Raw genomic sequence first — 16,180 nt, 5'->3', positions numbered from 1 at the left:
TCCTTGGGGGTTAGATCTTTTGCCCCATTTCCCTTCCTGCACTGAAGAGGAAGAAAAAATGCCAATCCATTGTCCTTTTCCCAAGATAGGGACTCGGAGGTACAGGTAAGGCAAAGAGGACACAGGACAAGTGCATCTGAGGCTCATCAGGCTGCCACTCTGTTCTTGATTAACCACTCATTTATCTCAGTATTGACCAGGAATAACTCAAGCAGAGTTACAGTGCTGTAAATACTAAGGTGATGGGCTGAGAGTCACACCTGATACCCACGGCTGAAGGAAGCCCTGATGCCCACGGAGGAGGTGAGAGCTGTTTCTGTAAACTGGCAATCCTGACCTGAAACCAGAAGTAAAGCAGCATGCAAAGATGGGGAGTCAGAGGTGAACAGCAGAGATGGGCCAGTACTGCAAAGCTGGGATTTGGCTCTGTGTCCAAACATGCCCAAGCTCTGGGCTGGTTCCGAGTCTGGGTTTTGTGCATTTTAATCTGTGCCACTTTTAGACATGGGAAAGGCTGTAGAAATTAGGTGTGGAACAAAATTTGGCCCGAGTTTGAAACTGTTCCAGCTTGTGGGGTGTGGTGGTGGTGGGTTGGTTCACCATCATGTAAATTAATGGGTGACAAGCAGTCCTTCAGAGTCATGTTCCAAACAGACTTGTGGTCTAGGGCATTTGCTAAGTGCCCAGAAGGAAGCAGCCTGCATGAGGTGCAGAAAGTGGATGGAGTAAGTGCACTTTCCACTGTTGGTGACGGTGTTCTCTGATGAGGTGGGAGGGTTGAATGCTTTCCCTTCCCTTTACTCTTCTACAGGAACAAGCTGGGATGCTGAGGAGCTGGATGTCCTATGCCCAGAAGCACGTGTCCAACCCCGGGAGACTCGCTCTGCACCGCACATTTTCCAAGGAAGACTTGTTGGCTGAGCCACATAGCAGGCCACAGCTGGAGCAACATCTCTGTTGGTGGGACTCTCTCCTCAATGCACACACCGAGTCCTCTTCAGTTCACATATCAGGCACTGAACTTTTCCATACCGTGCACTTCACCTGGGTGCCAACAGGGCATTTGCAGGAAAACATCAGCAGTTCTCTCCCTTTCTCTCCCTCTCCTTCACCCTCCCTCCCTCTCTACAGACGTGACTAAATCCTATGCCAAATCTGGCAGAAGCTACTATGCTACAAAGTTCACGCAAAGAGCCTGCCCACTCTACAGCTCTAGGATATACTTGTAGACTTCTCCAGTTCCATGGCAAAAGCAAAGGAGTATTTGTGTTTTGTGGTTGGTTTTTTTCCCCCTTAAATCATTAATTTATCTGCTTTGATTTCTTTTGCTGCTGTTGTTGTTGCTCACATTATACACAGAGTCCGGCCGTTTGGGTATGTAGATAGATCTCAGAAAGCTTAGTGCTGCTGTCCAACAGCCTCTGCCTGGCTGAGGGAAAAGGAGATACTTGGGAAGATGCAAGTCTTTCAAAGGACACTTAATCACGAGTCACTTCACGTGGGTGAGAGCAGAGCAAATCCATGCTTTTGCTAATGCTCTTCTTTCCAGCTCTGTGTTGTCGGCTGGTTGAAAAGCCGCTGTCTCCTAGAGGAGGCATCGTTGGGGCGTAACTTGTGTGACTGCCAGATGTACCTTGGGATAGCCCAGAAGTCATTAGACCTATTCTATCCAACCAGTTTTAGCCTTTTAAAAAGTTTTTATTCTTTTATTATCAAAAATGTAGACTTCTCTCATGTCTGCAACCTCAGAGGAAGTAGGCTCAAATCTGTTTCTCCCCTTGGAGCCCAGCGAAGGGTTTTGTCTGCTTTATTTGCACGTGTGGACATCGTAGACTCGTATGCACTCCTGGCAGCGGACGTAGCAACACCAGTGGAAGATACAGTGGCACTTCTCTTTCCGTTTCTCAGTCCTTGTGTTGTGCCCGCGGCCGCAGCACAAAAGGTCACAACCGTCAATCCCATGGGAAGTGACATTACAGATCCTGTCACGGGTTCCAAAGGAACCTGTCTCAGGGTTGGGCTCACAAAAGTTTGGTGAGTTCTCATAGTAAACCAGGTCCTTCTCAGTTGGAGCCTTGAAGAAGTTGTATTTGGGCCTGAGGGTTTCAACCCAGCCACGGGATTCTCGATGTTTTTCCACCACCATTTCGGAAGCGCTGTCGTACTTGTCCTTGAGGTAGTCACCGATGACCCTGAAGTCTGGCTGAGACCACCAGCAGGTCTTCACTTCACAGCTGCCTGAGAGGCCATGACATTTGCACTTAAGATGCATGAGTTCAATAATAGACTGAAAAAGAGGAGAGGAAAGGCAAAGAAGGAGGAAGATGTTAGTCTGTGATCAAAACACATATTGCATTCTGCTATTTAGCCAAGATTTCCTAAAAAAATGCAATGTTTTCATAGATACATTTACACTTGTGAACAAAACCCATCTTATCCTCCAGTCAATGCCCTGTACAGATGCCTGGTCTAAGGCAGATAAAACCCCTGCAATTTAATTTTGTTTCCCAGTGACTATCTCTGATTCCCACTCCAACTTCAAGCACCTACCAAGTGCTTTTACTAAGGGCGGAAAATATTTCTGTGCATACTAACTTCTGTCTTCTCAGTGTTCATGTGTGAACGTTGCAGTACTGTCCCACAAGAACATAATTCAGACACATAGGGCAGAGGAGTAAAGAACACACAAACCTACTAAAACAATGTCTTCATAAACGAAGTACACAGCCACTCCACTGGAAATTAAAGAAATATCAAATGTTTTAACCATCTAGCATAGAATTCCATCCTATATGTATGTTTCATGTTTACTTAAACAAACAAGGGTCTAGCCTTGCTGCGGCTATGTTTGGAAACCTGAAAAGCGATGTATTTTTGTTGTTAAGCCAGGCTTATGTTTTTTTTTCTAAAACCATTTCAAAGAAAAAAAATAGGAGCCCAACTTTTTATTTTGAAAGGCTCAGACTTCAACGCAAAACGCTGTCCTGGAATAAATGGAAAGGTGATTATTGATCCCAGAAGTTTGCTATTCACTATATGAATTGCTATTATGAAATTAGTTTAAAAGTTTCTAGAGGTGTTGCCCCACAGTATTCTGAGGTGGGAGACAACCTTATGCAACTTACTTGATAATCTGCATTTTCAGGCTGATCAGCAAATTTCCGAGTACGTGAACAGACTAGTGCCAGCCTGAGTCCAAAAGATTTGCCATGAATCAGCACCTTGGTGTTCACCAGGTGCTTTCCTGTGTTATTTACGGAGTATCGCCCGCCGCAGAGGAGGTTGTAATTAGCCATGAGGGAGAACCACAAAATGTTTGGTTCATATAATCATGCTGAACTTAATCAAAGCTTCTGGTGTAGCGGTAGGGTTTGAGTTCATATGGGAACTAATATGAAGTGTTGCCTATGGCTCAGGTTTAGCTGGAAACACTTGAGTATGGAGGCCTGGAAGAGCTACCCCATGAATGCTGGCACGTAAGATTGGAAAACACTAGTGCTTTATAAAGCAGTAGGATTTCAGATGGTGGTGTCACCTGCTGTCTAATCTTTGACATCTCTAAAATGTCAGAAGATAACTCGGTGTCAAGGAATGAGACTTAGAGCAAAAAGAGCTCTGCAGGCCTGTGGTCACAGGGATGTTTGCTCAAAGCTCAATCCAAGGATTCTCACTTTAAGGCAAATCCCTCCTTTCCACTCTACCCAGCTTCTCCACAGTCCTATTTGTCTCGTTACCTACCCCATCAATGGCCACCAGCAATGCATGATGCCTTGGGGTACCTGGGATAATTTGGGCCAGTGCTGGAGGAGACCAAATTATTGCTTGTAGTCATCTACATGGCAGACAATTCTTGTTTCTGGTGGTATTTAATTTTGAAAGGTTGTATTCCCTATTTGAAACCAGGCTTTCTGTGGTGTGAGGTGGGATAACTCCACTGGACTTTGATGGTGTCTACCTGGGGAATTCACAGGGGAGCCCTGTCCTGCCTGAGGACAGCCGTTTCTTCTCACAGTACAACTGTGGTGGCTTTGCTATAGCTCATTGCAGTCATATGTTCTCCTAGACGTATGTAAGGCCTTCTGCTGAGGGAACAAGCCCATATTTTCCTTCTGATCACAGCGAGGTATCTTTCTTCCACTGAGGGATAAGCTATCTCAAGTTCACTACCTGAGACAAAACATTGTTACCTGAGAAGTAGAAGCATGGTCTCCATTAGCAAGAGCTTTGTGGTTCAGATTTATAAATTGTTTCCCTTAGATTATGTTCTTCTGGTATCTACAAGCTATTCCTGACATGAAAACCAGGATGTCCTCTCACTGGGATTGTCCCACTTTATGGAAAAGATTCACTGTGTATGAAGCAGTCACTGAGATGAGGGCAAGGTTTTGTACTTTCTGTTCCCTTATACATTTTACTCCATGACTATTTGAAGCAAAAACAGATTAACCGGCTCTGGGGCATGGTCCAAGTTTAATCAGGAGGTACCAGAGTCACACTGCCTGTTATTTCCTTTAAATATTCTCTGGGAAATAGAAGAGTGTTGAGAAAGAGGGGTGGTAGGAAATGCTCTCCTGCTCTTCCCCACCCTCCAGCCTACAGAGCAGAGTGGTGATCCCAGGGGAATGGACAGCTGCACTCAAGCTACGATTCAGTTGCCTAAACACAGGCATCTAATCCCATTTGTGAGCTCCAGAGGTGTCTAAAGCATCAATCCCAAGATGGCAGAGGACCTGCAGGAGATACACAGTCATTCCCAGTAGCAGTCCAAGGACAGGCTGGATACTTCAGGATATCTCAGTTTATACTAAGATTCATTTGCTTAAGGAGCTGAATCCTCCCTGTAAACCCTGATCCTTCTCTCTTAACTTCAGGTGTCTGCAGTACAGAGATCTCTGGCTGTACTCCGCATCTTCTTCCAACAGCCAATGGAAGGGAACAGGCACAGTTAGGGCATCATTAACTGGGCTATTTCAAATGTCTCCTTCAAGCTGGGATGAAATCCCATCCTAGACCTGTCTGTCTTGACCCATTCTCTATAAAAGAGGTCTGGACAGCTGCCTTCAAGGTAGACATTTACATCTGGGTGGGTGAATTTACTTCTAACTTTCATAGGTCAAGTATATCGATCACCTCCCTGACAAGAACTACCATAGGACAGGTATCATCACTTCATGATGTAGAACTTCCCAGATTTATGTTTGGTTATTCCTCTCAGCTCCCTCCCACTGTTCATTATGGACAGTAAGAAAAGGTTGAAGGGAGATTGAAATAGGTGAAACTAAATGTCCTTACGGTCCTTCCAGCTTCGTTGTTGTGCCTGTTCATGGCTGATCGAGCATCTGGTCTGTTCTCACGGGCATCCGCAAACTCCCGAGACACCATGCTCCCAAACTCCACGTCCTCGCTGCAGCCCCCCCATTTCCAGCCTTCCCCAGGAGAGCCCTTGTGGCGGGTGTCACAGCCGCAGATGGTGGCTGAGCCTTCGGCGCAGGATCTGGTCACCGCAAAAGCCACTCCAGCAGAGGCAATGGCATGGACAAAGGCTGATTCCCTGGTAGCTGTGAAAGAGAGAAATCAATGAATAGCGGCCAGTGAAGGGACCACGCGTGGCTTTGATCAGCCCTGTGAACACCTTCACTCGAAGGCATGGCAGAAGGCCAGGAAACTCTTCTCTTCCTTCTGGTCCAGCTTGGAACTACTCCAAAGACATTTTCTTATCCTAAGAAATAAGCTCCTGTGTAGGCAGGACCAGGCTTGATTCAAGACCACTGAGGTCAGCCAAGAAGTTTCGACTAAGGTCATCCTAAGGTCTTAGCACAGGGCCATGGCAAAACAAAAAGCAGGGCAAACCTGAGTTTCAGGGGACATACAGAAGATACTATATGGTACTTTGCAGGCAATGCACCACATAGTGATACCCTGAGCTACTGTCTTGGCTTTAGATGCACAGAATTTGGGCTATGTTCCTGGAACATGGAAAATGCAGGTATACACTTAATGACAGCCTCCATCCTTTGTGGTGGGACCAGCACCAGGTAAAGCACCTCTTCCTCCTTGACTGGGAGAGCTGCTGATGGCTGGAAGATAGGATAATGCCAGCATGGCCAGATACTCCCCAATCCTCACTATGTAAACTATACATTGTCCCCACCCTCCATCCTAAGGCCACCTTTTTTTTACCAGGCTGTCCAGTTCACTTAGAGACTGTGTTCAGTATATGACAACTTGCATCTATTCAAAGTTTTACTTACTTGCCCGATTACCTGACAAGGGGACGGGAAATGAGCTTTCCTTTTCTGCCCACTGCCTCAGGCTGGTAGGTGGGATCAGCCAAAAGATGTCATGGTTAGGGATTGAGGAGCCTTAGTCTCTGTGGAGACCTTCCTCCATAGCCTTTCATCCTAGCTGGAGCTGAGTGGGGAAGGGCAGCTCAGCATTAGCCTGGCTTTCCTGGGTGACAGTGCTTTTTTTCTACACTGTGCCAAAATGAAAACCAAACACTTCAAACTGGTTTTTAAATGAGGAATATATCAACATATCAGTTTTTATTCCCCCTCCCCCAGTTTTGGTCGCATGAGATTTTGTCATTCACTAGAAATGACCCTGGAGTTCAACACCGCACCTCAGAAAATGCCACTGCAATGCTTTTTGGTTACAGCAAAATGACATTTTTACCACAAACAGGGATTTTCTCAAACCTCTGTGGTAATTCCAAGAAGACACAAGAATTCTGATAACTGGCCTCCCTTAACCACTCCCCCCACGAGGTCACCTTGTGCCTATAGACCACTTAGCCAAGAACACATGTCTCTGACACATTTCAGATGGTTTGGCTAGGACAGAGTTGGAATATGAATGGATCCATCAAGGCAGAAGCTCAGGTTTTCAGGTGATGCAGCTTCACCAGCTTCTACTGAGCTTTGCATCAGCTAACGAGGTGCCTACTCAAAACCACTCAAGCCTTCTCTGCACTGCATTTTGCTGATCTGAGCTTTCTCTGAGCATTTTGGCTTAATCTTTGCCCTCTAGATGCTTCCAGGCTTTACTAATGTGAAGAGAGTTTAATACTCCAAGTCAAAAAGCCAACATGTTCTTGGGGAGAAATAAAAACTGCATGCTTGCAGAGAGGTCCCGGCTGGACTGAAGGCTTAAGCAAGCACTGGTGCAACACCACTTTGCTTTGGGAAGAGTACCAAATACAACAATATGCAAATCAAATAATGTGCATGAACTTACAAGCTGAAAGTATGAGCAATGTCCTGGAACATGTTCTCAATGCGCATTGTGAGGTTAGTAAGTCACTGAGGGCTAGAACCAAAAAAGGAAAATGCAGGAACCTTCAGTTCCACAATGTGATTTTAAAAAAACCTTGTTCAGCATCTGTCCACTCTGGAGGATCCCAGCTTCCTACAAAAGATGCATCATGCAGTTCATAAGCTGTGTGAAGGCTCAGTTTCTGAGCATGAACAGATGAGTCCAGTTCTAACAGGACTGGGAACCTGGCATCTTGCCCTTGCCTAAGCCCAGGTGGGATCCAGAAATTGAAACTTCAGGCTTCATATAATGTCTCAAAGGGTATCAATGACCAGCCCTGGAGTCTCTGAAAGGCAAAAGGGAACTTCTCTTAGAAGCCAGTCAGATAAGCTGGTGGGACAAATGCCATTACCCTCTGGTAGGGAGGTAGAGGGTATAGTGCCTGAGAATAACTGACACCCCTTCCATTTCCTCCCATTCTGGCCCAACTAATCTTGGAACCTTTTCATAGAATCCTAGAATGGTTTGGGTTGGAAGGGAACTTAAAGACCATCTAGTTCCAGCACCCCTGCCAGGGCAGGAACACCTTCCACCAGATCAGGTGGCTCCCAGCCCCGTCCAGCCTGGCCTTGGGCACTGCCAGGGCTGGGGCACCCACAGCTGCTCCGGGCAACCTGCGCTGGCACCTCATCACCCTCACAGGGAAGGATTTCTTCCTAATATCTCGTCTAAATCTCCCCTCTTTCAGCTTAAAGCTATTCCCCCTTGTCCTGTTACTACAGGTCCTTGTAGTAAGCCCCTCTCCAGCTTTCCTGTCAGCCCCTTTAGGTACTGGGAGGCTGCAATAAGGTCTCCCTGCAGCCTTCCCTTCTCCGGGCTGGACAGCCCCAGCTCTCCCAGCCTGTCTGCACAGCAGAGGGGCTCCAGCCCTCTGAGCATCTCCATGGTCTCCTCTGGACTTGCTCCGAAAAGTCCGTGTCCTTCTTATGTTGGATGCCCCAGAGCTGGCACAGCACTGCAGGGGGGGGGGGTCTCACGAGAGTGGAGCAGAGGGGAAGAATCCCCTTGCTTCACCTGCTGGCCATGCTTCTTGTGATGCAGCCCTGGATTTGGTTGGCTTTCTGTGCTGCAAGTGCACATTGCTGGGTCATGTTGAGCTTCTTCCACCAACACCCCCAAGTCCTTCTTAGGGCTGCTCTCCATCCGTTCTCTGCCCAGCCTGTATTTGTGCTTGGGATTGCCCCGACCCAGGTGCAGGACCTTGCACTTGGCCTTGTGGAAGCTCATGAGGTTGTCAGGGTCCCTCTGGGTGGCATCCCTTCTCTCCAGAGTGTCGACTGCACCACACACCTCGGTGTCATCGGCAAATGTAAACTTTGCTGAGGGTGCACTTGATCCCACTGTCCCTGTCACTAACAAAGATACTAACAGTGCTGGTCCAGTATGGACCCCTGAGGAATGGCACTACTCACTAGTCTCTACTTGCACATTGAGCCGTTGCCTATAACTATTTGAGTGTGACCATCCAGCCAAATCCTTATCCACTGAGCGGTCCATCCATCAAATCCATGTGTCTCCAGTTTAGAGACAAGGGAGTTGTGTGGGACAGTGTGGCTGTCACTGGTCACCTCCTTATTTTCCAGGTGCCTTAGCACAGCTTCCAGGAGGATCTGCTCCATGATCTTGCCAGGCACAGAGATGAGACTGACTGGCCTGTAGTTCTGCAGGTCTTCCTTGTTTCCCTTTTTAAAAATGGGGGTTACGTTTCCCCTTTTCCAGTCAGTGAGAACTTCACAAGACTGGCAAGACCTCTCAAATATGATGGATAGTGGCTTAGCAGCTTCATCCATCAATTCCCTCAGGACCTGCAGATGTATCCCATCAGGTCCCATGGACTTGTGCACCTTCAGGTTCCTTAAATGGTCTCAGCCCTGCTCTTCTCCTGCAGCAGGTGGTTCTTCATTCTCCCAGTCCCTGTCTTTGCCTTCTGTGACTTGGGCGGTGTGGTTGGAGCATTTGCCAGTAAAGACTGAGGCAAAAAAAGTTGTTGAGTACCTCAGCCTTCTCCATATCCCCGATAACCAGCTTTCCCATCTCCTTTCAGAGTGCGCCCACATTTTCCCTAGTTTTCCTTTTATCATTGAAGTATCCATAGAAACTTTTCTTGTTGCCCTTGATGTGTCCAGCCAGATATAATTCTATCAGGACTTTAGCTTTCCTAACCTGATCTCTGGCTGCTCAGACAATTTCTCTGTATTCCTCCCAGGCTACATGTCCTTGTTTCTGCCCTCTGTAGGCTTCCTTTTTGTGTTTAAGTTTGTCCAGGAGCTCCCTGTTCATCCATGCAGCCTCCTGGCATTTTTGCCTGACTACTTCTTTGTTGGGATGCATCATTTCTGACCTTGGAGGAGGTGATCCTTGAGTATTAACCAACTTTCTTGGGCCCCTCTTCCCTCCAGGGCTTTATCCCATGGTATTATACGAAGCAGATCTCTGAAGAGACCGAAGTCTGCTCTCCTGAAACTCAGGGTAGTGATCTTGCTGTGCACCCTCCCCACTGACTTAATGATCTCAAATTCCACAATTTCATGGTCACTGCAGCCAAGGCTTCCCTTGAGCTTCACATTCCCTACCAGCCCCTCCTCACTGATGAGAACAAAATCCAGCATAGCACCTCTCTTCACTGGCTCCTCTGTCACTTGGAGAAGGAAGTTACCATCAATGCATTCCAGGAACCTGCTTGATTGCTTATGCCCTGCTGTGTTGTCCCTCCAACAGACAGTGGGGCTTTTGAATGTGGGGCTGCTCCTGTCTGTCTAAAGAGGGGCTCAACCACTCAGTCTTCCTGGTCAGGTGGCCTGTAGCAGACCCCCACTATAATGTCATCTGCCCTGGTCCCTGCCCTCCCTTTAATTCTGACCCATAGGTTCTTGATTGGCTCCTCATCCATTCCCAGGCAAACCTCCATGCACTCCAGCTGGTCGTTGACACAGAGGGTGACACCCACTTCTAAAGAGCCTGTAGCCTTCCATCAAGCCATAGGAGCCATCCCACCAGGTCTCAGTGATGCCAATAAGATCATGCCCCTGCAGGCATGTGCAGGTCTTTAACCCCTCTTGTTTATTCCCCGTGCTACATGTGTTTGCATAGAGGCATTTAAGTTGGCCCCCAGATGAAGGTGACTGACTGAAGCTGCCTTTTGATATGCTGCTATGCCATGGACAGGAGAGGGAGATGATAATTCTTATTCTTCTTCCCCCTTCTGTCTGATGGCTGTAGTGGCTAAAGCATGCCGCTTGGGTAGGTTAGCCCTCATCTCTTGGGAATCACCCCTTCCTCTGCTCAGGAGAGACCTGATTGAGGCCTTTGGCTATCTGGGAAGGTTCTGTACGTGCTGAACTGATGTTTGCAAATTCTGTGGAGAGCCACTGAAAAGAAAGCATCTACAGCTATGATGTTTGTGTAGAAAACCTTCTCTTGTGTGGGTATGAGAGGGGTGGCCTTGACTTGGAAGTCCACAGGTCATGGATCGCACCGGGACTTCAGCAGGAGCCATTAGCTCAAAACAGAGGTATTTCTCTGTGCGTATGTGTGCAGAGCTCACCAACACCCAGGGAGCTTCAGGCAACGCAGCCAGCGGGTCTGCAGAATTTCTGTATTCGCCAGGACTTGGCTGCAGCTGAACAAGGAGTTAAGAGGACAGCCCTGGCTGTAGATCCTCCATCCTAAATCCCAGGTCCATTACCTAAGCTCTTCACTGTCGCTAGCCTCTACTGCAAGCCTACAGCTCGAGGAAGGTTGTGATAGGATTTGCCACAAGAAGCACTGATTATACTTGGCTCTCCTCTTCCCAGAAAGAGCCTGATGCCTTTTACAGCCTGTGCACGCCGTAATCACTCCCCTGCTTTTGAAATGCAGCCACCCCTGGGGTGGAGTGCAGCCACCACTTAACAGCACACAACAGGAAGCAAATAGCATTGTATCTGATGGTAACTACCTGGGGAATGTAGGCAGGCAGAGCAAAGCAGCTGAGATCTGGCCCCGGGCACTGAGGTTAGGAGTTTGTCTCTTGAGAAAGTTGCAGCCGATCTCTTAATGACTCTACGAAATTAGGGCACTGGGTTTACAGCTCCTACCCCTAACTTAAGGCACCGAGTTCAATATTGACGCAGATGGAAGAGCGCCATTGCGTGAATCACGTCCTGCCACCTCCTAAGTTATAGGACTGTCCTCCGATTACTAAGCAGACCTGACCCTGCTGAGCTCTGAAGAGCTCCCCAGCCTGTAGCCGGAGGCAGTGTGGCTGCAGGAATGGAGGAGGAGTGTATAAAGATACAGATAAGCAGAAGGAAAGCATGCACTTGTAATGGAAATGAGGGGTTATTAAGGTGCCATATAAAAATGCAAGAGACTTCGCAAAGATAACAGGAAAGCGCAGTATATTTGTCAGGTCGCCTCATTCCTCTCTGGGTGGTTCTGGTAGCAGAAGACAAGCAGCTCGTTATGACTTGAAGAGAGCTTCTGGAAAGGCATCCGGCAAGAGAAGGTTAATAGGGACTCATGCCTCTTGGGGAAGCTGACTTAAGAGCATTTTTACCACTCTGTTTTCACCGCAGCGTAAGGTCAGCTAGAAAATGTTGCCCATTTCTTCTGCTGCAAGCTCTGCCTTCAGCTTGTCTAACTCCTGCCTGCTCCTGAGTTTTCCTGCAGGGCTTAGAGACTTGGATGGCAGGTGCTGCAAGGTACGCTGTTCTGAACCCTTTTGAGGGAGTTGACTGTTAGTGAACAAGGGGCTGAGACATACAGAGGGCCTGTAAGGATGCTTTGTAGCTGCCCTCTGATGCAGGGGACTCCAAGTCACTGGTCACTTCTGGAAATCGTTTCTTAAAGAGCCCAGACCATGAAGCTGAGAGCCTGAATGTCCTGTGCAGACCAGCTCCAACTACCCTGGCTCAGCAGCAAAAACATCTTGAGGTGCAAAAACCACAGGTCTGAGCAGCAGCAATATGACGGTTGAGAGGCCCGAGGATGAGGTGACCTGAGATTTGATTTCCTGCTTCACAGGGCTTTTTTATGTGACTTTGGGAAAATCCTTTAGTCGGTCTGTGCTTCTGCTTCCTTACCCATACACCTGAGGAGAATCCTGCTTATCTCCTCAGGAGACTGCAATGCTAAATTCAGCAATGTCTTCAGAATTGTGGGCAGAAGATGTTGGAGCCAAACAGAGTGTCATCAAGTTGTGGGATGAAGAAGACAAATGAATAACCACATAAATATCTCAATTGCCTTATATATTAAATCTTCTCTTGTGTGTTCTTCTGCCCAGACAGTGACCTATTTTCCCTGAATCTTCCTCTGAATGGCTAAATGATTAACCCCAGGTCAGGTAGATATCCCAGATATGTGGGAGGAAGGACTGTGGTGATGCAGAAGAATGAGCATAATGGTTTATTTGGTCTTTAAAAGCTACAGCCCCTTTTACTACCTTCATATCCATAGCACTGAGCCCTGTCACCCCCAGTCTTGACACCCTAAACCTTTCCCTCCTCCCTAACCAGTGGCCAGGTGGTAACAGCAGGTTCATGGGACAAGGCAACACAACCCACCTTCAGATGTGTTGGGAGCTGAAATTGCAAGTCCCTTGTCCTGGATCACAGCTTGAATAACTAGGTGGTATTTTAGAAAGGGGGCACTGCTGTTTCCACTGACTGCTCTTAGAAAGAAAACTGAGATCTGTGCAGTCAAAGAAAGAAAGAAAGAAAAGAAGGGAAGGGAAGAGAGAAAGAAAAAGGGGAAGGGAGAAAGAAAGGGAGGGAGGAAGATATCTTGTTTGAGATGGTTCTGGGCTGTACATCTTGCAAGGAAGGAAGCAGATCCTAGCAGCTGGAGAACAGACAGCCAAGCAGTAGAGATGGACCCTGATCTAAGGGTTTTCCACTCAGTGTGCCACTTTTCCAGCTCCTGAAGGTGTAGAAGTTCCTGTGCAAAGGAAACCTTGATGCCTCCAGGATGATGCGTCACACTGACTCTGCTGTGTGAAGACAAACTTCCCATGCCAATAACCGTTTACTGCCCAGGACCATGTCACCATCCTTTTTGAAACATAGCTCTTTGAGTAAGACACTGACTTGATGCCTTTTTGGGCTCATTAACGTATAAACAACATGGAAAAGAACAAATTTGTCCCAGATAACTCCTGGACATCTATGACAGTTAAGGAAAGAGTTCCCACATCTTAGCCACTCCTCCCAGCCATCATGAGCATGTCTGCTTTTGAATGGAGGCTCCTACTCCCTGTTCCACACTAGGAAAGACACTATCATGGTAGGACTGCAAGTCTTGAATTTCTGACACTGCAGACTTCTTAAATGCCCCTGGGAGAGTCACTTAGCAAGCAGTGCAAAATGGAGAAAACACCCCATCTGCTTAGCAGGACTGCAGGGGGAGACATGCGGTTTTCTCTGAGCTTCATTTTTCAAAGCTAAAAGACAAGAGAAAGCTACCTGTTGTGTCAGCTGCTTCAGGCACCCAAACACCCATCTCTGAGGGGCAGAAGGTGTAAAGTCTTTCCAGCACTTGTCTGGTAGGACACGCACCCAGGGAGTGCAAGAAAGGGTTTCAATTCCCTCCTTGGTTTGAGGGATTACAAACCCAGAGCTGTCATGTTTAGGATTTACACATCAGTTGACACTACATTGACTCTAGATTAAAAAAAATAAAATATATATATATACACACCTCTAAGTAATCTCCAGGAGCCAATAAACTGGGGGAAGACTGGCGTTTATTACTTAGAGCCAGCACAGACCTGCTTTTACACTGGGGGGCCTGTCCCGACAGCTCAGTTTCCCCCCAGTTACTGTGGTTTGGGGTCCTTCTTGCAGGTTAGACATCACAGGGATTGCAGGGGAGGAAGGTGGTGAGGAATTTGTGAAGTGAGCTTTGAGAGTTTTGGAAGCTCAGTCTTTGACTTCGGTCAGGTGAATTTTGTTTTTGACTGGAGTATAAAGAGGACTACCCAGCTGCTGTCAGCACAGTGGGGTTTTCTCCTTGAATCCATCAAGAGAACCACCTCACCAAGATGCAGGAGGAAAGCTGTGCTGTTCCCTTGTGGGAAGGGTCACCCATGAACTCCTCCATGGTGAAAGCTAAACCAGAGGGGCTGGAATGAAAAGCCATGTTACATTGCTTTGAATGAAAAGGAAGGATGCCAGAAAAGATTGATACCAAGCGCTCGTCACCATGGATGCGGGAGCTGAAGCACTGGTGGTGTAAGAGTCAGTGCATGCTCATTAGAGCCTACACTGAGCCAAGGCTGGAGAAGATGGCCTCAGCTGTGAAGGGTACCTCTCAGAGCTACCTTGGGCCAAAGCCTCATCACTTGTTAAGCAGATGTTAAATGACCCCCAGGAGAAGTGGATTTCTTTAGGCTTACTCTGACAGCCTTGCAGGCGCAGCTACTTTCAAAATAGCAGAAATGAAATCCAATGGGACTGATGAGTCAGAGCTCACAGGAGCTGCAAAAACATACGCAGACGTCACTGTTGGCTTGTGCTGCCATAAACGGCATTGCCTGCTGGCCCTGAAATCTGTACGCAGGATGAGCAAGGACCACCTGCAGCAATACAGCCTGGCTTGTTCCAGATACCGGCACAAGACAGAATCATTTACATTGGAAAAGGCCTTTAAGATCATCAAGCCCAACCATTAACCCAGCACTGCCAAATCCATCACTAAAACATGTCCCTAAGCACCGCCTCTACATGCTTTTTGAACTCTTCCAGGGATAGTGACACCACCACCTGACTGGACAGCCTGTTCCAGTGCTTGACCACCCCTTCAGTAAAGAAATTTTTCTTAATATTCGATCTAAGTCTGTCCTGTCACAGCTCGAGGCAGTTTCCTCTTGTCCTATTACTTGTTACTTGGGAAAAGAGACCACCTCCCACCTCACTACAACCTCCTTCCAAGTAGCTGTAGAGAGCAATATACCCCAGTCCTCTGCGTAGGTGGCCTCTGTGATAAACTTGCCAACCAGCAGATCCCTCAGAGCCAAGAACTGAGAATTCAGGACATGGTGTCCCCTACCTTACAATACTCTTTGCACTAGAGGGGGCTTATAAGAAGGGTGGGGGCATGTCACATCACTATCAAAACTAGCTGGCTGCAACAAGGCTTTTACCATCCCATCCCAGGTTAACTTCAGTAAGCAGTTCCCACGCCTTGCCCCAGCACAGCCACCAACCCCCCACAAGGTTTCAAAAGTTCATCTACTGTCCAGGCTGTTTCTTCAGCCTCTTCAGTCCAGTCCACCTGCTTCTTGCCTCTGCTGTGCCTGGACTTCTCCCAGCTGCTCTTCCAGCCAACCTTTCCTCAGCCAGAACCCCTTCTTCTCCCAGGGCCTCGCCTTGTCTCTCCCACATCCCCAGGGCACACTCTCTCCTCCCTCTGCTTCTTCCAGGTCTCCCTTCACCCAGTGCTCCCCTTCCATCCCCTTAGAGCTATTTAACTACTTAGCAGGAACCAGCCACAGCTGCACCTTATCCACATCAGCCAGCCCACTGCCCCTGAAGCCAGCCCACAGCTGTGTATTGTCAGTGTTAATTAACCTGCCTTCATTCCTCTACAATTCCTCTACAGGGGCAGTCTTTTTAGTAGGGCCTGCTGCATTAGGACAAAGGGTAATAGTTTTAAACTAGAAGAGGGTAGATTCAGACTAGATATGAGGAATATTTTTTTTTTGTGCTGAGGGTGGTGAGACACCAGCACAGGCTGCCCAGAGAGCTGGTTGATGCTCCATCCCTGGAAACATTCAAGGTCAGGCTGGACAGGGCTCTGAACAACCTGGTCTAGTTGGAGATGTCCCTTCTCCCTGCAGGGGGTTGGACTACATGGCCTTTAAAGGTCCCTTCCAATCCAAACCATT

General features: G+C 47.8%; 1 protein-coding gene across 1 annotated transcript in view; it reads right to left on the bottom strand.

Moving 5' to 3' along the window:
- Positions 1–1,804: 1,804 nt before the first annotated feature.
- WNT3A (Wnt family member 3A) overlaps positions 1,805–16,180 on the bottom strand; it is a 91,094-nt gene continuing 76,718 nt past the window's right edge. The window contains exons 3-4 of the mRNA XM_037385484.1: positions 5,293–5,558; positions 1,805–2,287 (exon numbers count right to left, since the gene is read on the bottom strand). Coding sequence (XP_037241381.1) covers positions 1,808–2,287; positions 5,293–5,558 — 746 coding nt within the window. The 3' untranslated portion in view covers positions 1,805–1,807. The remainder of the gene's footprint in view (positions 2,288–5,292; positions 5,559–16,180) is intronic.

Source organism: Falco rusticolus, chromosome 4 (genome assembly GCF_015220075.1).
Source record: "Falco rusticolus isolate bFalRus1 chromosome 4, bFalRus1.pri, whole genome shotgun sequence".
NCBI lineage: Eukaryota > Metazoa > Chordata > Aves > Falconiformes > Falconidae > Falco > Falco rusticolus.
This window is presented reverse-complemented; position numbering and strand designations above follow the sequence as displayed.